General features: G+C 35.2%; 1 protein-coding gene across 1 annotated transcript in view; it reads right to left on the bottom strand.

The window, feature by feature from the left end:
* The window catches only part of KCNH8 (potassium voltage-gated channel subfamily H member 8), a 176,965-nt gene that overhangs the window by 16,613 nt on the left and 135,193 nt on the right, over window positions 1–25,159 (bottom strand). The window contains exons 9-13 of the mRNA XM_054273643.1: window positions 24,645–24,844; window positions 22,656–22,905; window positions 17,717–17,931; window positions 2,990–3,028; window positions 942–1,297 (exon numbers count right to left, since the gene is read on the bottom strand). Coding sequence (XP_054129618.1) covers window positions 942–1,297; window positions 2,990–3,028; window positions 17,717–17,931; window positions 22,656–22,905; window positions 24,645–24,844 — 1,060 coding nt within the window. The remainder of the gene's footprint in view (window positions 1–941; window positions 1,298–2,989; window positions 3,029–17,716; window positions 17,932–22,655; window positions 22,906–24,644; window positions 24,845–25,159) is intronic.

Below are 25,159 nucleotides of genomic sequence, written 5' to 3'. Positions count from 1 at the left end.
GGGGGAAAGGATTCTGTGTAATCTTCCATGTCATTTTTATAATTGCATGTCTAGGGACTCGTGCTTTGACAGAGTTAAACAAATATTGTTCAAGCTGTGGGTATTTCACATTTGCAATGGCAAGTTCCTGAAACTTCCACTCTGCCTCTAATGAATAAAGGAAGTGTTTGAACACGTAAACCACTTCAATTTATAGAAGACAAAGCTTGAACTGGAAGATGAATTACTGCATCTTCTCGCATGTATGCTTGTCATTTCCCTAAAGAACTGGCATTAAAACTAGGATTGCACTGTAGCAATTTAGCAGCAGGTTACATAAATCACTTGTAAGTAGTGTACAAATTAAAAAATGGAAATATTTTACATTTTACACTAGTAATATCTCAATAAACTGTCATACTTTCGTGTTAAAAGACAGCGAAACAGATTTGCTAAACTCTGTATTTAATGTCTGTATAACTTCCATTATCAGATTTCCTGTCTCCAATAAAAAAACCATCTAAATATTTTTCAAAATTGCTCAGCAATTGTTTTCCATTATAGTTCTGTACTCCAGTAATTTTTTGTATTTTCCTGGCTATGCTATAATTTCTTTCACTTGCTTTCTAAATTTTTCTACCTCTGATGGACTCAGAATGTTTCATAGTGCTATTGAGGAAATGAATATTATAGAGAAAATGATACCATAAGGCCAGACTATTTAAATAGCCATTTTTGCAGTTGCTCACTTTTTTTACTGCCCTTTTTGTGGGTAAAAATACTTTGGTTTGCAATAAATTTCTAAAGCCATAAACTTCTGCATAGTATGCAATGGTTCCTACAATAATGTGGGATGAACATAAGCATTAAGTATTAAAGAATAACTCTTATAGTGACAAAATGATGGTATTTTTAATAGGAGTCACATTATAGATAGGAGAATGACCATTCATAACTATTACCTTGGGCTCAGATCAGGTGGGCCGCTGGCAGTCAGTGCTGACAGGTACAATTTAAGGTTTTTATCCTTCCTTTTGGAGTAGTAATGGATCTCTGTTTCATGTTTGGCGCGTGAGGGGTTTGAACTGCAAGCACGGATGGGGGAATGGAAAGGTACAGTTCCTGAGGCCAGCTGCTTCAAGTTTCTCCCTAGGTGGCTTTTGCTGCTTGCAGCCTTCTTCTGCTGAGAGCTATTTGTGCTTCGTGTATCAATTGGTGAAAGGGTGCTGCTTTCTTCTTCTCCCTCCTCTTCCTCATCTTCGTCTTCCACAATTGAAGGGAGTCTCTTTTTTATATTTCCATTTCCCTTGAGCTCTGTCTAAAATAACAAATAATACGTAGTACTATTTGTAATATGTGTAAAATTCAGAGCCTGATATTGCAGAAACACATTTTTTTTTCTGCTGTTCATTCTGGAACAAACCCAGACCTAACACAGCTTTCATTTCTCATTAGAGAGAGCTCTTTTGGAACTTATCCATACCTTCAGCTATGGCTGTATGTGCAGATATAAGAAAAAAACAAATTAAAAAAGGTCACTTGTGATGCAGTCAGCAAACCCACTGCAATATGTTTTCTTACCAAGAAAGAGTACACAACTAGTTCTTACAAGCCATTTGCCATATGTACACTTGAGAAGATTAAATTTTTTTAGCTGAGACATTATTTCTTGAATGTTATGCTACCAGAATCTTGGTGGTCCACAGAAGAGATCTGAGGCTGGTTATTCAAATAATACCACTTTTTCACATGGAACTTTTTATAACGTATAAATGGCATTTGCATCAGTTAGCTCAAGCCCAATGGTCTCTGTGTCCTCCTAAATTTTTGTAACTGAAGTAATTGCTGGGATGGTAGACAGACTTTTCAGTTCACTCCCACTCCTGTTAATGCACCAATAGTGTGATGGTTTCAGCTCCAGAGCTGAGTCATCAGAAAGCGGAGCTATGTCTGGTTTTGAAAAAAAATGCAATTTAGATGCTTGATGTTGGAATCATGGAAATTTAGAGCCAACATAGACCTGTGCTCTATAATTTATGTATTAATTAAAGCACAATGTAGGTGATCAATGGTTTTTTTGGAGTAACAAAGTATGCTGATCATGAGTGCTGACACATGCCAACATAGGCAAGATCAGACCTTAACTCAGAAATTGTTCCATTTATTCCCATGGTACAACTTTCTATATTGGTAGTAGGTGAATGGCCTAAGGCAGACTCAGGTTCTAGGTCAAATTAACAAACCAAATGCAACTTCATGGTTTCAAAGGGAGTTGTTGTTTTTAATTTTTTTTACAGGCTAGTCTTCTTAATCAAGCTTGATTAAGGCACTGTTAGATTTGGATAGAAAGACTCAGATGACCCTGCATAGTCAGAAATCCCACATTCAGGCCAAGTGAGATTGGCTGGGTGAAAATACAGATTTGGGGAATTTATCCAAATATTCTAAGCCCCTAATAGCATCTGTCTAAATGTTCTGCAGCATAGGTTTAATTCTGCTACAACACACTTTGGTTGAATGTATGCTTTTCTCTTGGTATGTGTTAACAGATTTAGTGGTATCTTTTTGTTTGAGGTATATATGAAGAGGTAAGAATTCCAAGTTGTGACAGAAGGCATGTCTTTATAAAATAGAAAAGCCTTGTTGTCAACAGTAGTAGTCATTCAAAGGCTGTCATGATGATTAAACTGTACAGGACCTGGCACTGATACTGCCTATACTCTACAGAAAGGAGTGTTACCCATATTCAAAACTTTGTCTTGGGTAGCCATGTATCTAAAATGTAGTTGCTATAGGAGGATATTCAAATTTAGCACCTGGGAAAAAATGATCACAAGCTGTTACTCATAAAATGGGCAGTGGCAGAACTATCTGCAGGATGGTATTTGAATTCTCATTCTGAAAAAAAATGAAGTCTGTTTTCAAGAAGGAAAGGAAGGAGTTTGTTCTGGTTATAATTATGTGCATGTTCAAAGTGAAGCTTGGCATAATTAAAATGTGATCAACATACCTGGGATAGTGTAGGCTTGTTGGATAATTTTGATATTACCTGCAAAAAACAAACCAAAAAGGTAGGAAGTATGTACATTGGTACAGTTTGGATTCCAACGGGATACAAACATCTAAACCAAAACATTTATGTAATACAAGAAAAGACACTCATTATAAAATGGCTGTATTAAATTAAATGGTCACATAACACTGAACTAAGGATAATGCTTGCAAACAGGTGCTGTGAGATTAAAAAAAAAGTTGTTTCATCTTAAAAAAAAAAGCGAGGTAATGAAAAATAAATTATTTTACCTTAATAAAAAGTAAATCAAGACTCCAAACCTGCAAATAAATGTAGATGTATGAAAGCATGGCTGGTAGATGTCAGTGCTGGTTTGGTGGAAATGCAGGAGCAAGTGCTCTACTTTGGCCCTGCTTAGCTTTAACTCCTGTGCCAGCCCAGTCTGTATGTAAAGATGAATTAAGTGTCTCCAGCATCTTTGAGCAATGTTCAAAAGCAGTGGTGGGACTGAAGCAACTAGGAGCAAGATAGTCCTTAGGGAGAGTTGTCTAACCTATTCAAGGCCCTAATATTTTCTTTCTTTGAATTACACAGAAAGTAAAACAAAAGAAAGGGAAAAATAAAAAAATTTCACAAATTTCAAGAATAACTACTTCTAACAAAATCCACTGGAACTGCTGAGTAATATCTGTTGTGAAAATTCTGCTGTTTATTCGAACGGTCATACCTTGACTGTGGGCAAGTCTCTGGCAGCCTATATACTGTATTTATAAATATTTCAGTCTGCCAGGTAAAATTTTGAGAGATTTTTTTTGCCTTTCCTAAACCCACATATCAAGGCAAAAAGTGCTGTAACCCATCAATCAATTAATTTTTCTCCAAACATAAGTAGAAGTTAGGCATTTCTGAAAGTCATTTGAATGTCTCAGTTTGTTTGACAAATGTCTTCAGAATACCTAAATATTCAAATTTAGGCACAGATTTGAAAATAATAATTGTGCTCAGTTTTATATTTTTTTATTTTGTTCTGAGTCTTTCAGGTTATTCTAAAAACTGTTTTGTATTGAGGGTACTAGTAGTGGTATATTATACCAATACAGAATATTTAAGTTTTTGTAAACAGAAATCCTACTCCACAACAGCCAAGCCAGTAGCAGGTATATCATTAAATGTAGAAATAATAATACTAAAAACTGCCAAACAGAACAACTGCAATAATGAGGCTATGTAAATAAAATAACTGCTGTGTTCATACTGAGTTAGGTAGAGTACTAGTGATATTAGCAGAGAATGAGATGTCAGATACTGAAATCTCATAAGTGGCATTTTAATCTATGCCAACTGAAAAATCAATATCTTCAAGATTCAGGATGAGAGGAAACTAGAAATGTGCTAAAATATTAAAGTCAGGATTAGGAAGTACTACTGGCCTTCTTTGCACATATGCTTAAAATATTAGTTAAAAATTGTGCCCAGAATTTTGGGACATCAGTTTGCTTGGCTTCTAGGCACAGCAGGAATGTTAAATAGCAGCCTTAATTAAAATTCCAGGCAAATCCAAAATATTAGCAGCTTCACAAAAAAACATCTCAGAAAGTATGCACTTTCCTGCTGAAGGCTTTAGAAGTGACTTGTCACTTCTAATTTGTAAAGTGGGTGAAGATTTCTCTCACTTTTTGTTTCAATGTTGCTGTTTTCCCCTCCTGAATCCTTGTTAATCCTGACTGTGCATCTTGAAAACACAGACAAAGAAATCATTATGTGGGTTTTAAGCTGCATGACCAGTTGCTAGCACTGTGCCCTTGCTCCTGGACCTCCCTGCTTCTCCTCAGCACAGGAGCCCCAGCCACCCATCGATCCCTCTCTGCTCTGTGTCACCCTGCCTTGGCCATTGCAGCAGGGGGAAGCTGCCTGCACAGCAAATGGGGTCAGTGGCAGCACTTGGTTGCCTTGTGACCTTCCCAAGAGAAGGGTAAAGGAATTTTTGAAGGCAGGTTGCTTTTTGCAAGGAGGGAAGGGAGTGTTCTCAGGAGGCCGTGCAGCAGAAAAGAAGAGTAAGTACGAACATGGAGCCCATGATGTGAGAAGCTGCTTATCAGACTTCTCCTGCTCCCCCAAACAACCTCCTTTAATCCACTGGGGACTATTTATTCTAAAATATCTATATTTTCAGACTGAAACTATGGAACAATAAACTATGGACCTATAAGCTATCTTTCCTATGGAATAAACTCCACAGTAAAAAGCCTTTTAATTGCTTCTGTATAGATACACAGCAGCCGTACTCATTGCCTGTCCTGCACACACAACAGGGGCCTGGGCTTTATGGCTTAGTAGCTGAAAGCTGGCAAAAGAAACTAATCTGTGCCCAGAGAGAATTCTCAAGGATTTTGCTTCTAAACTTGTTCCAGCACCTCCTCTCTGTCTCTCCCTCCAGTCTCAAAGAGAAGAGATGAAAAAGAACTTGGACAAAGCCAGTCAAAGTGCAGTAAATTAGAAATCCTCATTTTGCACACAAGCTTTATCTTTGTAAAAATGTAGTATCAGAGTAAATAATTAGGAGGCATTGCCCTACTTTCTAGGACACGAAAACCTTTTATTTAGGGCAACACACTAGTGCAGTCTTCTATAAAATGCTCTATTTTCTCCTTATGCCAAGAGTGGGCCAAGTACCTCATATGCCTGCCTTTTAAAAGAAGTACAGCTCTTAAAGGATAAGGGCTGCTGGAATAAAAAACACAGATATTTAACTTACTATGAATTGAGAAAAACCCAGAAAGATTGATGTTAGCATAACTAATGTGAAATACAGTCAAAGAGCCTAAGTAAAGTATGATTTCAGCCCTGGTTTCTCTTTATGTCCTGTGAAACCAGCTACAAAATTTAATTTTACAAGACAAAACAATAATAGATCATGTACCAAAAGAAGACACATATAAAATTCTTCCATGTATGGAATCACAAATCTAGAATCTTCCAAAATTTTAATATCTTAATACAAAGATTTTAAAATTGCAGTAATCCTTAACATTGCTTATTACAAGCACAAAAAGAACATTTCTCCATCTGAAAATATAAGTGGTTTGCTGTTGAAAGCAGTGGTCTGAAAATTTTTTCAGTGTCAAGAGGCAGTAGTCATTTATAAAGAATCTCTGCCAGGAGCTGGGACCAACTCAGGTAATTAGCTGTACAATGGTTCAAGATTAATTCCAATGATAAAACCCTATAGAGAAAAATATAGAGACACAGCTAAATTGGAGGCTAATTCCTGATATGTCCAGTCATTAAGTTTGCATGCTGGGGCTCAATAGAATGTTACCAGTGTTTGCTGGTCTGAGTCTTGTTGCCTTCACAAAAAGTAGGAATAAAAATAGAAGCATAATTTCACTTATTTTCTTGTGATCTTTGGTACTAAAACATGAATAATTCTTTAAATTGAGGAGTAAAAAGGATCAAATACATTTTCAGGAAAGGATTTGAAATCAAACTGGAGTATTAATGTTCTTAGTCAGCATTCAGAAATGGGAAAAGCCCATTTAGTAGCACTGGCAGGGTGGGCAAAAGCCCCAAGACTGCACACCAGATGTTCTATTCTTTGCAAATTTACTATATGGTAATGGAAAATATACAAGTACAAAACAGGAGATTATGGTACTGCTGCAAAACTTAATGCCTCACATGTGCTCAGGCCTCAGTTTTCTGTAATTAGGAAACTTTAAATGAAATATCACAAGTCCTCTAAATCGCAAAAGACTTAATCACTCAGAAAGAGCTTGTTAGATATAATTGTTTTATACTGAGCAATTTGCCATCCCCATCCCCTTTGTGTTTTTATTTTTTTGTTTTCTTTTTAAGACTTTCTATTGTTGATTGACTTGTTTCTGTATTTTCACAGGGTTATTCTTATCTCTCTTAATGGACAGATAAAGAAAGAGTATTTTGTGGAAGAAGGTGTTACCAGCATTCTCATAATGCAGACTACATTGAATAGGCAGCAAAAGTTGAACAGCAGATCTGTCACAGGTGTTTTGTCCTGGGGAGACGGTAATTGTGAATTGCCATGAGCTCTGAAATTTCCCGTTAAGTTGCTGGCTGAGAGTTTTGCTTCTTTGTAATTAACTTGTGAAGTTGGTACAAATGTTCTGTAACTGACTCCTTGTGGTTAGCTCTGGATAATTTGGATAGTTTTCATTTTTTTTGCAATTGAATAGTTTCTTGGTTACAAAATTCTCACATGAGCTTTTATATTTGGTGTTCAAGTTTACTTTTCATATATTTCTTTAAAACCTGAACGTTAACCTCACTGCATTCATTTTTTTTTAATTATACTTTAATTATTTCATTAGCAATACAGGATATATTGCATTGCTTGTTAAAAAAGATTATAAAGAAAGTCAAAGCTAATATTTCTGCCACTTTTGCCCCATTGAGAATAAATAAATGGGAAATGTGGATGGTATAATTAGCATTTTTTACTTCTATATGCTTACATCCCTTTTCTGCACCCCAAAGCAGAAGAACAAATTAGGGTCTCAGCTGCTCTAAAAATGCATCTTTCACAGTAAATCTGTAGCTCTGTAGCAGTAAGAATTAAAAAAAAAAAAAACAAAAAAAAAAGAAAAAAGAACAGTCTATCAATAAGATGAAAAGAAAACAAAAGAAGGAATTGTTAAAACAGACAATAGACCTGGCACTGACTGTACTGTCTGGCAGGTTGTATTTTTGGAAAAGCTTTCAGATTACTGCAGAAAAAAGATATGGTTGAGAAAGCTTGTTAATACTCCTACAGTTTGATTACAGTCAAGTAAAGACTTACATAATAGGAACTACAATAAAGGCTAACACCTTCCAAAGCAATAAAACTTATATGCTTAACTTCAAGCAGCTCTAAAGTTTTAAACACAAATATTTGCATGATTGGCCCTGGATTGATATTCTGCTAGACTCCTCAATTTGAGGCTGTAGATACAGTAAAGGAGTTGTGTTTTATTGTTAGCTTTATCTTTAAATGAAACTTCATATTAGTATTTCTATAAATTTGTATATCTAACTTCAGACAGTGTCTTGAAAAGAATGGAGTGGGACAATGAAGTGGATATTTCAGAATAATCTCCTGTTTAATTTATTACTGCCAATTGCCTATTTGTACATATTCCCAAAGCTGGCCAGGTGTTTTGTTAGCACTCACAGCTCAAATGAGTGAATGAGTGCTAGCAGGTGCCTCCCTGAGGATTGCAGCATATCCATGGAGAATTTTTAAGAAAATTGCTTGAATTCTTTGAATTAGCATGACATAGAAAGAAACTCAGTAATAGAAATCCAGTATCAGTTTTGGACAATGGTGGAATGAACAGTGAACATAGTGTGATTAGCAATGGACTCTGCCTCTGAACACTTGCTATCTCTGCAGCGCTATACTGTGTATACAGTATATGCATATAAAATGTATGTATATATTTATTATTACAATCATGTTAGTATTTGCCATTGTTTGAATTCACTGAATGTTTTCAGTGATATAGTAAACAATAACATGATCATAATAATATAATGTAATATATGTCTTGGATATCAGATATATTTTCAGCATAACTGTATTTGCACTTATGTAGGCAGGTTTTGTAACTCTGGTTTTACTGGGTAGAAGTAAAGATGATTAAAAAGAAAAATATGCAGATATTTTTGATATAAGTAAAACTTTGGCTGAATTTGTACATAAATAATTTTTGTTTTTATATGCTTTCATATCTTTGAGCAGAGTGGTGGGTCTAGATTACCTTCAGAGGTCCTTTCCAAGCTCTGCTATTCTACTCCTCTGTTATGTTTAAAGAAAAGTTGCACTAAAAACATTACCAGCTCAAAACTGAGAACACACACTTGCATCAATGTAAAATGCCAGTTTGATACACAACTTGCACAGATTATAGACAGTTTTCTCAAAGACTACACTACATTTAGTTTTACACATTTCAGCATGTATCCTGAGGTTATGAGGACTCTGCAAGTCATGTAGAAACGTCACCACATAAGCTACTTTGACATGAATATTAGATATCAGGGTAGTCTGTGCCCTCAGAACTAATGTTTTTATAGAAGATATTGTGGTACTATCATTTTCTTCATTGATTAGTACTATATTAGCCAGAATAATAAAAGGACAAGTTATTGTAAAAGAGCTTCTAAATTTAAGGTCCCCAATGAATCAGTGCTTTATCAACACAAAATAAAAGGAATAATAATACAAAAAAATTTAAAAATAATCCACTATCCAAATTGATATAATTTAAAGTTTAGCTATATTAGTATTAATTCTATTTTCCATTTTTCACAGTGTAGAGACAAAGATAATATTAATATTGTAAAAGTAATATTATCATGTTCCCTAAGGCACTCTGAGACATATTGGAAAAAAGTTATCCCCTAGCATATCTGTCTAATTAAAATAGAAATATGGTTAGATTTCAAGGCAATACTCTGAAAGCCAGGAGCTTTTCCTGTCTAAAATTCTGCTTGACACAGTGTTCTTCATACAACCATCTAGAAACATCAATAAGCTGCTTTGCTAGCCTGGATTTTTTTCAATGTGTTACCCTCAGGTTAAGCTTCATAATCTGATGCAGAATGTAATAATCCCAGGAAGTGAAATGAATGGGACTGGAGCGTGCTCAAAAAGAATCAAAAGCTAAAATTAGAAGTAAAATTTCATCACTTATTTAAACATGTTAATTCTAGTTACCATGAAATTCTTTTGTATTTGTCAAGAAAGTGCTAAGGTCTACTTGTGAAAATCTTTTAATAAATAATGTAAAGCTTTTAATAAATAATATAAAGCTCATAATTCCTGTCTCTTAATCCATTCAAAAGCAAAAGAGTTGGAATTTGGGGATGAGTCACATCCCCAAATTCCTAACATAGTCCCAGACTAATGTAAATAGGTTAATTTCTTCCCCTCCTCTTTGTCCTTTTCCATATCTTCTGTGATTCACCCTTACAGTGAATTGGCCACTTGTTTTAGGTGCAAAATGGGAAAGACGTCTAAAAATCCAGAAACAAATTTAAAAAAATTAATAGAAAAGATTTCATAATTGCTCAAATAAGTCGTGATGGGATGAATCTCCTAACTGGAAAATGACCACAAATCAGCAGAATCAATTACTAGACACAAAACCAGGCAGTGTAGGTGTCTGTGTAATTTTTTTCAAAAATATTAGAATAACTGAAGGCTACAGAAATGAAACAGGAGATTATTAGTGAAAAAAGACTCTTTGGGTAAAGATACTAGGAAAGAAAATAAAAAGACCAACCAGTCTATCTTTTTTGAACTACATGTTTCTTCGTTGCCTTATTCCTCAGCAGCGTACCATATTGAAGAATATATTAGAAACACAACAGTGAGGTGATTGTCTTGAGAGGTGCTGGGGGAAGAGATGGCTCAGAGGCACCACACATCAGGCTCACCTGTAACTGCTAGGAAAAAAGCTTTATGAGCTTCCAGACTAGAAACAAAGGCATCAGACTGGCCTACACTATAGCTTCAGGTCAGCCTTGCTCCCGTAGTAAATGAAGAAGTTAATTGTCAGGCTGAGGGTCTGGAGGAAGGACTGACTGTAACCCTGCACAGGGAGGAGGCTATTACAGCACATTTCCTTGTTTGAAACTAGCATCCAACTTAATAGCCAAAGATCCACCAAAACATACTGCCGTGAATACAAGTAGGAGACCTGTGGAATATCTTACAGAGAGCTATTGGTCAGAGCTCATTCCCAAAATACATTGCATCCATTTAATAATAAAAATGAAGTGTAAAACAGGTGAATGAACTGCTTTGATTTTTTTTGTTTTTTGCCAGTGCTCACACCCAGGTACAGCCACATGACTTGTTCCATAGGAATAAAGAAGCTGAGCTCATTGTGTGAGTGCTGCCTTGTTCAGCAATAGAATAACATTTTTTTTTTTTTTTTTTGTGAAGAGGAAGAGAGAGAGAGAGAGAGAGAGAGAGGGGGAAGAGGGAAAAATTTCCAGTTTGTCCCAGAAGTATAAATGAAAAATCTGAGTAGCTTGTAAGATGTGAGAGCCCTGAGTTATATTTGACAGCAGCTCTAATTGGAGAGTAGTCCATGCACAGAGGCAGGTAAGAGACCTGCTCCAATGAATATAACAGGAATCAAAGTTAATTATATGTTACCAGTTTTAAAATTTAGTTTTTGACAGTATGAGGAGCACCTTCATCCCTACACTATAATCACTGAGAACTTGAGAAGTTTATAGACTCCACTTCATATCAAGAGGTATAAAGGACAAATTAATATGTGTTGTCTTTCAGGCAGAAGCAGTGGCTGTTCAGCCACCAGTCACTTAGGGCTTCTACCAGAACAACCAGAGCAAAGGGAACCATGTGCACGTGGAGGAAAGAGAAAGACCACAAACAGTTGGTTCACAGTTTATTTTAGTTGTTTGTTGGGTTTTGCTTTTTGCATAATCATTCAGATAAAATACTAGATTTCCATTGCTTTAGATGATTTATTCAATTCTATATTCTATCTGTTGAAATAATTGTATAGAAACACAAAACCTGGCATTGATTGGTCTCTTATTCTGCAAGATTTGTACTTACTGATAATAAACACCAGCTAGTTACACCTGCAATAATAATATATGATCCTGCATCAGACAAGCTACTGACAAAGATGGGTGCTTAATATGCTCTAATCATATTTAAAAATTAGAAGTTCTCCTCAAATTTACCCAGCCCTACTGTTAAAAAAGGACTGATTGACTTTTTTAAGGTAAACCACTTCATTTTACATAGCTGCTGGGTTGTGCAAAAAACATCTCCTCTATTAAAAAGTTGGTTGGAACTATTTGGGAAATGTTCTATGAAAATTACTTATTATTAAAAATATTTTGCAACTTGTGACTGTGATACATGTGTGCAGGAAGAACTGGGATCTAGGCTGGAGTAGAGGAATAGTGACTAAGTATGGCAGCACAGTAAGAGCTGACTTGGAAATTAATTTTTTCAATGCATGACTTTTATTATAAACACTCAGGTAATGCCCATGAAATAAGTTGGTTTTTTTTTTTTTTTTTTCTTTTTACTTTGGAAGTTAAACTCATCAATAGTGTGGCATTCACATTCTTTGAACAGAGAGACATAATTCTCTCTCTCAGGGATTTTTCCTGGAGAAGCACAGAGACAAGAAGAGAAAAACAATTCTTATCTCTACTTGCTGCTCCGGTTGTTTTGCACATGTGGAATGTGTTAGGAAGATTGTTTACCTGAAGTTATTTGTATGTTGGATTCTGCTGAGGGTTATTTTTTTCCCTTGGCCAATTGGAAAAAGCCGTGTCCTGACTGTCAGGAGACAGTCACAAGTTTTCTTTATTATTCTTTGCAGTATAGTCATAGTGTAGTATAATGTAATATAATATAGACTAATTAAGCAATTGTTCAGCCTTCTGAATAAATGGAGTCAGTTGCCAATCATTCCCTGCATTGGGGGCACCCTGCTTTTCGATAAATAAGTAGTTATGTGACTGTTTCTATCAGGTTTTCTTATCTCATAAAATTTGCCAAAGTTAGAAACAACTTTAAAAAAAAAACAACTTTTTTTTCCTAATGTTTATAGAGCAGCAAATATGATAAGTAGTTTGCTTCTTTAAAGTGAAATACTATTTTCTATGGATATAATCAGTGCATTTAAAAAAATCTGAAATTTCACACTATTTCAATGCTGATTCATAATAGATAATCAAATATATAATAGAAAATGTTATTGCTATATTGGAAAACAGCATTCATAAATTCAGATTACCTTTAGTAGAAATCTAGATCTAGAAAATGCATGACTAAAAAGACAAGAATGAATTCCTGTCAAATATGTAATCTACTAGCTGAAAACCAAACAGTGGCAAGGCAGGATTTATTCTCAATTTTGTGCTGGCATTCAAAATATTTTTTGCTATTCATTTTCTGACTAAAAGGGCAATGCCAACAGTTAGAACAAAGAAAGATAAAAGTCTTCAAATAAGCAGCTAAAATGACATGGAGAGGAATTACTCCTATGCTTTTAAAATACTTAAGGCTTAGCTGGAATGAACCAGAAAGCTCAGTATATTTTAGATTAGAATTTGTAGACATTTTTCTTCCCAAGCTGTGCCCTCTATTGTGTCTGCCAGAGCTTAGAGCTACTTTCACCTTTACAAACAATTATTTGGTCAGTTGTCAGATTTTCCAATACAAAATGAGGTATCATCCCTTGGAATTTCTTAGATATTGCTAATAACAACCTGAGCTTTATTATATTAAAAATTCCTCACAACTCAGTCATTAAAATTTAATAAATCCTAAACACCAGCCTCTTCAAAGGACAAGAATTAATCCCTATTTTTAAGATAATGCTTTCCAGAGGGAAGATGGGGGCAGATTCTTTAAAATGCATTTGTCTATTTATTTATTTTATTATCAAGGAGCCTGGCTAAGGTGCACTAAGACTCCATGTTCCCTACTGAAGGAGGAATCTACCACATTATCATGAAACCTTGTCCTTATGTTTCATGGACACTGCAATGCACTGATTGAATCAACCCTTCCTTGTGTTTCACAGACAGAGTGTTTTCATTTTAAAGAACAGCTTCCTCTTTGGGGAGAGGAGAAGGAACAGCTTTTCTAAGAGCCAGAACACTACTTTTAAGCCTACAAAAGGAAAAGCAGATTCTTATTAATTGTAAGTTCTATCTACAAGCAGAGATTTTTAGCTCTCCAGGAATATAACTTTTTGAAAATGACTCACATCGATACAGCTTTAGTGAGACAAAGATTGTGCCTGCATGTGCCTTGTCTTCCTTTGGGACTAAATTATAACTTGATGGTATAGGTTTTTATCAGTGTGACTCTAACCAGCTTTTTATTTTTTTTAATCTGAAAAATCTTGTCTACACTGTAAATTCTTTTGTGCATATATAAGAAATAATTAGAAACAATAAACTCTCCCAAAGCCTACAAAGATATTGTCCAAACATTAACTTATTCTGAGCTCTTCATAGCATACTCATAGGATAATTCAGAGTTATGAACAGCAGCTGCTACTCTCTAAATGCATCAAATAGCACATTTTCCAGGGGTGGTGGATAACAAAATAATTTCTAGTTTCTGTCATATTAATGTATGGATATAGATGTATCCACAAACCTTTTAAGAACCTTCTTCTGAGTGCTCAGTTTTATCAAATCAGATATGGGACACTCTCACTACCTAATACATATGAAATCTGTAATTCATAGTGAAAAATGATACAGATAGGGTGAGGCATGCGTCAAAATCTGTGTCACTCCGCAAACTATTTCCTTACTATGACAACATAGCCACAGACCTAGATAAATTGGTAGTAATGGGTGAATTATTTTAATGTCAACTCCAGCTACCAGAAAAATTAGTATTTTCTAACTGCCCCTAATATTTGAATACATTTAAAACTACAGTTGTTGGTTTATTGATCAAAAGGGAGCAAAGAAAGTAAGGGGCAGAATATGCAAAATCAGCAAAAAGTCTCTTCTCCTAGTTCATATCTTGCTGTGATGAAAATGTATAAAAAGAGGGCAAAATAGCACTGCTAGTGTGTCTGAACACACAATGATTTAAATAATAAAACAATTAGTAACTCTTGGCTTAAGAATTATCATGAGGAATTGCTCAAACTCTATCTCTCTGATTTTGTGTCTGTTTCTCTACCTTTTACTCGTTACAGCCTGAAAGAGTTGTCTGCTCCTATACTTGAAATCTGAGTTTTCCTCCCAAGATTGCTAAACAGCTCTTTCAATCAGTCTATAACCAGACAGTTACAGTTTCTACTTGTTACTGGGAGAGCTGGTTACATCTCCTCGTTTTATTGGAAAGAGATATAACTATGGAGGTCCTTGAGCCTTTTCCACAGTCGTACCTCACTCAGAGTTTAGTGCAGATGAACCACATCATTATATATCCTCTTACACAGGAATAAACCAAGAAAATAAATTTTAAATACTTCATTTTTGTGTTTGTGTAGGTAAGGAAGATATGTTCCAAGTATCCTTCAAGAGAAGGACACTACAGGTGAGTTCTGACCCCTTTTTTGTCCATGTTCTTCTAATTCAGTTCAAATCTCCAATTCAATTTTAATCAGAGCAATGAAGGTGGAAAGAGGATAGTGAACAACCAGGAATAAATTCTTATTCCTTCCTCAGGATTTTAATGCTGGCATTAAGTTTTAATAAATCTTCAACCTACACTAGATTTTATGGACTTTGACTGAAAATGCAATAACATTTTAGGTCAAGACTGAAAGACAGCTCATAAGTCATAGTGGGGAAATTCATGTTATTTCACCCTGCAGTTCACCTGACCCTAAATACTGCTGATGATTAATTTTAAGTATTAAATTCACATTCAGCTACAGATTTACAGTCATTTAAAGCATCCAAGAAAAAGAGAGTGAGAAACAGACTTATTCAAATGAATAGATCTGCTGTTTAACTATGGGAATGTTCTCCAAACCCAAAAATCCCACAAAGAAATTACAGATACTCTCAAAAGTAAAATCTCCTTATTTTAGGGAGAGGGAATTCAGATACAGTGGCCTAGCTGACAAGCTCTCCCATAACACCATTCCTAAGTGCTGTACTTAAAGAAAAAAAAAAAAAAAACAACAACAAGAAGCAAGAAGGTATATTAACACACCCAAAAACTCTACATCTGAAAACTTCTTACTTACTTTTCTCTGAGAGTAACCATCAGATAACTCCAATTTTTTCTGTTTGCAAGGATATTCCAGCTAAAGCGAAGACAGGGTATACTCCTGCTGAAGCAAAGTGAGTGGTTGACCAGGAACACTTGCTACTGACATAGATATCTGTCCTCATTTTTTAACCCTGTTTTTGTGGTGGTACAATTTTTGGCTGCCTTATTTATGCTGTTTATCCTTACTGGTAAGTAAAATGGTTGGAAAAGAAATGAGGTGTTCTATTGCAAGAGAAGTAGTAGCTGAGGGAATAGTTAAGCAGAGGATGTAGGTAAAAGTGACACTCATAATCTGTCTTGGATTCTGTTTATCTGCCTGCGACACTGGAAGCTATTCCATGTCAGGATATTTTTTCCTTTAATTTTAAGGTAACATCATACAATTAAAATATGGAATAGATTCAAAAATGCCCTAAATATTTTCTACTTTAAAGCAGAAAAGTTACTTAGATGTGTCCCACATTACTTTAAATCCCTCATAGAGCCTGAGAAACACTCACCTTCAAGGCTGCTGTAGGCTTGCTCTCAGCAGAGAGTCCATACATCACCCAGCTGACTTTAATTGGCCAGAGCTGTCCCTGAATTTATAAAACCTGAATGCAGCTGAGAGGGCGACCCCCAGATTTGTCACCATACAGAAAAGCATGAAGCAACACATTGAGGGGATCCATCATGTTCCATGACAAAACTGTAGTGGGGAATGAAATAATCTTCAAACCCTATCTTTGCATGGAGTTTTACTCCTTTTCAGATCAAACATTCCTCCCTGAGGGAAAAGTGTTAAACAAACAGATCACCAGGCTCTCAGAACAGCTGTGTAGTCCCAGCTGCTGTTTTCAGCAGCAGGAAGTTTGGAGGAATTTCAAGAGACAAACAAATGAGATACCCTGGTTATTTTCCTCTCCAGAAGTACACACACTTATATGTGGGCTCCTCTCTGCTGCAATGGTTTAATAGAGTGTTGCTGTGGAAACACTGGCACCAAAGTGCACCTAATAGGAAGTTATGTAGAAAAATCAGCACATATATCAAACTCATTGGGCTTTGCACTGAAAAATACTTTGGTGCACTCTCCCTTGGCATTTTATTTGTCCCATGTTTTGAGAGTATCCTAGTGAAAATTAATGTTTTTCTAATGTTACTTCTCTCTGTGTTAGGAGAAAAACAAAACAGAACAAACACCTGAACTGTTAAACACCAAATGGGAAGTTTAGCTATAATTGTCTTTGAACATTCATGTGATAAAGTCAGAAAAAGAGAGATGTCATAAAAGCTTTTCACTATTAAAATCCAAATGTACATATTGTCTCTATAATAATGAAAGCAATCATATATTCTGTGAAAGTCCTTTGGTGAGTCTGTATTGAAGCCTTTCAGGAGTGCTTTATCTGGAATGTCTTCTTGTTTTGTTTTTGCTTGGGGTTTTTGTTTGTTTTGCCTTTTTTTTTTCAAAAGAAAAGTATCGTTTAAGCGGATAAGAACATTTTAATTGCAGTGTATGGGAAAAAAATGTTTTTCATTTTCAGTGTGTGTGACGACATTCTTTACTAAAAGTGATAACCAATGATGTATGAAATGAGTGTTCATTAGGCTGGCACATGAGCTTCTACAAAAGGTATGGCTAAAACCCTTTATTTGGACACATAGCTTACATAACTATGACTTATTTTTAGACATAAACAAAAAATACTAAAAAAACAAAGAATTTTGTCTCATGGATGATGTTATGGAAAATGAGAAGCAATAAGGTTGTTGGATATTTATGATCTGACCAACTGATAAAGAAATAATGTAGGTAATATCTGAATTATCAAACAAATGGAATCAGTGGTTCCTTCAAAACAATTTGAGTATTATGTCTTTACTGTGACAAAATTATAAGAAATTACTGAGGTATGTGAAACACCTGAAAGATTACAATAACTGCAGAGACCTTTAAAGATACTTACATCACTTTCATGGCCTTCTCTTAGATTGTAAGTGAGATCATGCTGGATGTCTTCAACAAACTTGTGAGCATACTCTGGGTACAGGTCCAGCACTTCAAAGAGACCTTTGAGTATAATACATTGGAGGTCACAATATGTTAGAGCTTTAACATCTGCGTTTGTTTTAATCACTTGATCCCTAATGGATAGGTTTGCTCCAATTAAATCTCCTTTACCTGAAAAAGAATGCAAAAATAATTATCTTCAAAGCATAAATTCTTTACTCTTTTGAATCATAAAGCTGTTTAATATAATTTCTATACCTGAACCTGAAATCCTATTGTTATTAACGTCTTTTTTAATTAATATTATGTTAAAGGATCATAGACTAATTTTTTTCCTCTTTTTGCAGGTGCAAACTTATACACAATTAATTGGAGGTACAAAAACTAATTTCCAGACAGGTAAATCCAGGCTGATTTAAGGGAGCAATAAATTAAATATGTATAAAATGAAGATTTACACCAGTAACTAATAACAGGTGCAATTATTTTTCAAAAAAGATGTTGTCAGGTGTTTTTGTGTGTGTCTTAAAATGTGCAGGTGTTAAGGTAGCATTTTAACATTTCTGTCAAAAAAAAAATGCTTAAGAAAGAATTCTTGTGCTGGTTTTGTTTTCATTTATGGGCAAGACTGCCTTAGAACACTGACTCTATTAGAAACCTCAACTGACCATCTATTGAGGAGCACAAAAATTTTACAATTAAAAGCTTCCATAAACATCTGATCTGAGGTATAAATTCCAAAGTGTAGTCATTGAACCAGAGGTTTTCCTCAAAAGTTAAAGCAGATGGTCTTCGTTAAAGACCGGGACAGTGTGATGGAGTGCATTCTCAGCAAGTCATGGGTGATACCAGGCTGGGGGAATTGGTTGATGATACTGAAGGACAAAGTTGCATTTAGGGGGACCTCAATGAAAGATGAAATGGCTTCTAGGAATATCATGAAGTCCAACAAAACCAAATGCCAAGTCCCATATCTGGGATGAAAACCCTCCCTAGAGCAGTATGGACTGGGAACTGACCAGCTGGGCAGCAGCTCTGCAGGAAAGCCCTGGGGGTCCTTTTGGACAAGCTGAACATGAGCCAACAATGTGTCCTTGCAGCAAAGGAGTTCAAGGACCTCCTGTGCAGCATTAGCAAGAGTGGAGCCAGCAAGTTCCAGGAAACGACTCTTTCCCTCTATATTGTCATGTCTCACCTGCAGCACTGTGTCCCTTTTTAGGCTTCCCAATAGAAGACATAATATTGACAGAGTGAGTCAAAAAGAGACTACCAGGAATAAGGGACTAAAGAATATAATTTATGAGAAAATTTTGAAAAAATGGGCTATTGCTCCATCTTACAAAGAAAAGGCAAATGAGGCATATTATTGCTGTCTTCAACAGCCCAGCAGAAAATTTTAGAGAAAAGAGAGTTAAACTTCTCTTCAGAGTGCAGAGGGGAAACAAGATATACTGGGCACAGGGTGCAACAAATTAAATTCTCACTCCAAATCAGGAAATGAAAGTCAAGAAATTGTGGAACAGCCAGGCTAAAGAGGCTGTGGAATTGTGAGCATCCTTGGAGATGTTCAAAACTTGCCTGGACATAGTCGATACGACTGACATAAATTTGCCCTGCTTTAAGCAACTTTAAGTTGGGTAGCTTCTAAAAGTCTGAAGATCCCTTCAATCTTACATTATTCTTTGATGAATAAATAATGAGTTAAGACTGTCACATTGGAAAATCCACCAGCACGTGATTCCAACTGAGTATTACACAGGAAATGGTCAGCTTGCAGAGTAAGTTAAACTAATCTGTCAACCATCCCTGAACCTTCTTAAATAGGATTGTTTCACACCAAAATATATCATTTTTAGTACCTTAAAATAATTTTTTTCCTTATTTATGTGGAGCTTAAACAACTTTCTCAACAGTGCATGTCATAAACTCAAGGTTCCTACCTAGAGGGATTTTCTCTTATGCTAGGAATATACATATATTAATGTACTTTGGTGTCTCTTAAAAATCTCAGTTAGTATAAATTAGAACTAGAATGAGATTAGGTCAGTCTGGGAAAGAGAAATTTGATAGGTAACAATAGCATCTGTCTTTGCTCAACGCAACATGTATTGCTACATAATAAAATACATCAGAAAGCAAAGCAGTTATACACTTTTACATTTTACTGTAAATATCAACAATTCCTTAGATTCTATTCTATTCTAATTCTAATTCTAATAGAATTAGAATAGAATATTCTATTCTATCTAGAATTCTGTATAGAATATCTATTCAATTCTTCCATTCTATTCTAGTAGAATGGAAGAAATCTAAGGAATTGTGGATATTTACAGTAAAATGTAAAAGTATATAACTGCTTTGCTTTCTGCTGTATTTTATTATGTAGTAATACATGTTGCGTTGAGCAAAGACAGATGCTATCAGTACCTAACAAATTTCTCTTTCCCAGACTGACCCCATCTCATTCTAGTTCTCATTTATACTAACTGAGACTTTTAAGAGTCTCAGGGCTGTCAGTGTTAATTTATTGCTTGTTGTTTGGACATTTTGTATTGCTGGGCAAGGGAAAGAATTTTTCAAATATACCAAAACTGATCCTCAAACATCTTAATTAGAAACTTTTTAGATATATGAACAGTATTAGTATCCATACTTCATAAACATTTTGAAAAAATGTTAGATTTTTATTGGATTGTAGTTAAAATTTTAGAGTAATTTCAGGATTAAAGATACTAAAATTGGTCTGCTAGTGCTCATATATGTTTATTTTTCAAATGAAAATCGTGCAGCAAAGGCTGTAGGTAATAACCTGAAGTTTCATGGTTTCATGTAGAATTAATGAAGTGATTAACTGATTCTACCTTGAACGTCACAATTTGTTATATAACAGAATAATTTCAGCTATTCTTAGCAGCTCTTTTCTTTTTTCTTTAATTGGATAACAAGCTTATATATACATGTTTCTCACAGACACATCTGTTTTTCAATAAATCAGGGACATGTCAAAGTTATAAATGTTCTCATTATGGATATTTTTCAAATAACTTATGGCTAATATTTTTAAGAAATCAATGATATATGCTCAAACAGTACATAACTCATATTAAAACATATTTTACCATAAAATAGAAACTATCCATCATTATTAGAGATAAAGTAATAGTCTCTAGAGGAAGCAAAGATGTATTTAATGAGAGCATTTCACTGAGTTGTTGCTGCACTGCTTGTTAGTGAGAATGGTTCAGTAAACAAAAACTAATCCACTAGAATTAGAATCAGGACAGAATTCTAAAATATTCTGGGAACTGCAAGTAACTCAGCATTGTCAGGGAAAAAAACTGCTGTCTTGAATTTACCTGACATCAGCAACACAATGTCCCATAGGGACCTATGTGTTTGATGCATTCACCTTCTGCTGGTGTTAATTAGGTTTAAATTATGAAGCTCCCATTCACTGTAACAAAACATTATTTTCTGTTATGTTTATGTTTTTTGCATTATGATTTCATTAACTTCTTTCAGAAATCCTCTAATCACTTTCTTGTTGTTTTGATTGTCACCATTACACAATGATGCTTTTATTAACACTTTCAGAAGTGCCTGAAGATAGAATCATTAATGAAAAATCATATTTCCAATGAAACTACCTCTTGAACTCTTGCTGGCTTTTAGCCTATGTCTTATTTTAATTCATATTTTGTACCTCTGATCTATGTGATCCAATGAAATCAAGAGATTCTTAAACTTCCTAAAAACAAACAAGAGATGGAGTGATGTGGTCTGTCAATCTAACAGAATTAAAGAGTTCTGAAACAAATAAGACCTGTATCACATTTATATATTCTAAAAAAGACCAATGAAATGCATTTTAGTAAAATAAAGGAAATTCAATTACAGAAGACCAGAAGCTTCCATTATCAATGGTCTAGTGTAATCGCACAAAACAGGAAGAAAAGCAAAAAAGGAAATGTTCTTTTAAACTCTGTTTTATAAGAATATTAAAAGTTATTAGAAAGAAGACAGTTAAGTCTAAACAGATATTAAAATCATAATAAAATAATTCTATTCTTTTAGAGTAAAATTTTACACTTTATTTTGCCAATGAACTTCATAAACATTAACTGTGACAGGTCTAATCATCCTGAAGATAAAGAGAATTTCTTTAGTAGGACTTAGATGGAGGCAAATCACAGAAATTTATAGGTAGAGATGCTTAAACCTCAATGAGTAAAAAGAGTCATCTTGCAAACAACAACTAAAAATTTATTTGAGCAGAATTTCTGGCCTTTCTCACTTCCAATATACTCAGATGACTGCAGACAGCATCAGTTAGCATGAAGTAGCTTGGGGGAGCAGAGCCAACAATGCTTGTTTTTCACCACATGGCTTTTCTGCAAGGGGTGTTTATAAGCAAGTGCCAAAGAGTGAAAAAGTAGGCTCTTCTTGCTTTCTTTGACTTGGGAGCATTAGTGGGAGCATTGCCTGGACACTAATTTTCATGAAAGATTTAGGCACTGATGATCAATGTTCTTTGAGCTATCAGTACCACCACCAAATATAGCAGAAAGCAGCAAGCTGTGTCAATAGCTTGCAAGTACGTGTTTACACGAAAATAAGAGAGAATAAGTATAAGGAAACCAGAAGTGAAATATTGCACAGCTAACAATCTGGCAATGGAAAACTCTTTAGGTCAAAATATAAGGAAGTTCAAACTAAAAATAAAAATAAAAATAAAAAAAATAGGAGTTTACATAGAATAGGTATTGCAGATTAAAACCAAAAAAAAAGTATTTCTCATCAGACAATTAGCACACACTAAGCCAACAGTCTGTAGTGAAGGTTCTCCTGCACTGGGGGACAATTCCTCCTCTTAGAGTCCATGATTGTGAACGTACCAAGGATTGCCAGCACAGTGCTGTCCTTCAGGACTTCCATGGAACCTGAGCACACAAAGTAGATCGCTTGCAGGGCATCTCCCTGCCGCAGGAGGTATTCCCCAGGAGCACAGAAGGAGGTTTTGATGTGCAGAGACAGAGACCTGAGGCAACCACGACTGGCACACTCGAAAAGGGAAAGCTGCAAAATCTCCTTGTTCAAGTGCATGGTGATGTCTGAACGCAGCTCGTCTGGGAAGTCTTTTAAAAGCTGTCCAAAAGAGAAAAAAAAAATGATGAAAAAGAGAAAATTTGTAAAATTATTTGTTTACACTTTTGCAGAAGTGGCCTGTTTTAGTGGTGGGGCACATGTCATACTGTCGCAAACACTTCCCTCTGATTTTTCTTATCACCTTGATGAGATGTGCTATTTTAAGAAATTTTAACTATAAATTCCTGAAAAACATGAATAAATAAATGTCTTTTTATTATTAAAAAAACTCCCCAAAAGCCTCACAAAAAAAAAAAACCAAACTCAGGAGAAAAGGTCAACAATATTGTTTGTATGAATCCCCTCTAATGCACAATTTAAGTTCGTTGAAGTTCTTCTCTGTGATAGAACACAGTAGGCTGCTCAGGTACACCATTGTACACAGTGACATATGCAATGAAAACAGAGAATTTTATAAAAATTCATCAATATGCAACATTACCTCTTCTATAGTGAAACCACTGCAACAGGCATAACTAAAAAAACCCCAGCCTTAAATGTGGTTTTTTTCTTGTTGTTATTTTTATTTTTTTAATAATGTAACTGGACACTGAAGGAGGGGTGGGAAAGGAATGCAGACAAGTTCCATGTTCAGTGAAAGAACCTATGGAAGCAAAAAGACCATGAGGCCTCATTTTTCCTTCCAAGCTGCAAGTCCACAAATACAGGGGTTTTTTTTGTAGTTTGAGGGGATGTGGCATCTGAACAGTGCAATCAGCCAATGCTTGACCAGGTGGGCTCAGACAAGGTGCTTTATCCATAGAAGGGAAATAATGAAAGACTGATGGTCTCTCCAGGAGCTGTGGTTGTAGTACAGCAGTCACTCACTTTCAGTGTGACTAAAGGTACAGAAAGTACAAAAGCTGAAGGAGATCATTAACCACATCTAGAAAAGCTTTGACATCTAAGTCATTTTTGTACCTTTGTAAATCTTACCAAGCTCCTTCTGTTGCTAAGATGCTGTTAAAAATCCCGTTCTTTGTGCTGTGCACAACACAAAAAGATTTTATCAGGAAAAGAATGTTCCAAACCCCAAATCTTTCTGCTTATTTCCACATTATCTTTAGAGACCACTGAGTTTTATAACACAGATAACAAGAAACCTAAAGGGAGTTCTCCATTCAAATAACACTCCAGCAGAGAGAAGCCATTATTTCTCCTACAGTACATACAGTGCCTATATACACATAACCTGGATAAGTAATTTAAAACAAGCAAGCACAGACACCACCAGAAATCTTTCTTTTGATTTCACTCTCAAGTTACACTGTGCAATATTTAAAAAGGTAGTGATATAAATAATATAAAAATTCAGCCTAAATAATTTGTTTAGAGTATTGGAATAAATAAGATGAAGGAAGAAGGAAAGGGTATCAAAGACTCTCCTTTAAAAAGGACCTAAAATTCCCATGTAGATATTTTGTTTACTGAAAGATATAAATGCTCATTATAGCATTTCTGCTGGCATCATCTAAAAGGTTTCTGATGAATGCCTCTTCAGCATTTGAGAATCACAGTGAGACTGAATTTTTCTACATTATTTGGTGTTTTAAACCTGCTTTTGCAATTGTGTACCCTCTTCCTGGGATAATCCAGGTTCATTTTTAGGCATGGTTTTCTTTGCTATGTAACTTCACACAAGACACAGCATTCCAAAAGAAAAATTACCCCCGTTTTTGCCTCATAGTCATAGTTCATAGTCAAAACAATCAAACACAAATCCCCCCTCATTTGGTTACCTCGTTGGAATCAATTCCATTATTGACAGACCACGTGGTTTGGAAATATTCAAGCATCCTTTGCTTCAGCTGCTGTGGCAGGTGATGGACCCGAATAAAGTCCTTCAAATCCTTGGTTCTTGTGTGATAAAGGGACCACCTGGAGTACATCCTCTGAATTATGGCAGTCACATTGCCAAAGACCAAGGCATGCATCAGAGCTAGGAAGCATAGAAATTACATGCAATGTGGAGTGATTTGTTGATCAGTAAAACTTAACACAGAACATAAACAGTATCTTCACAGAGTGAAAATTTCCTGATTAAGAGATATAAGAAAGCTTTTGAATATAAAACTCCTTGAGTAGTGGTATATTAATACTGTGGTATTAATATGATTATTCATTTCTGGTATTTGAGACACTACAAGTCACTGTCATAGGACAGGGTAGAACAACAACTTATGCTATCTAGTCGGGGTAATGAACAAAATAATTAAGTCAAATTAAGTTCATAGTCTAAGAGAAAAGGAAAACA

The sequence above is a fragment of the Melozone crissalis genome, unplaced genomic scaffold (assembly GCF_028551555.1).
Source record: "Melozone crissalis strain CALT ecotype California unplaced genomic scaffold, PUWL_Pcris_2 ptg000016l_1, whole genome shotgun sequence".
Taxonomy (NCBI): domain Eukaryota; kingdom Metazoa; phylum Chordata; class Aves; order Passeriformes; family Passerellidae; genus Melozone; species Melozone crissalis.
The sequence above is the reverse complement of the archived record's forward strand: the minus strand, read 5'-3'. Positions and strand labels throughout refer to the sequence as shown.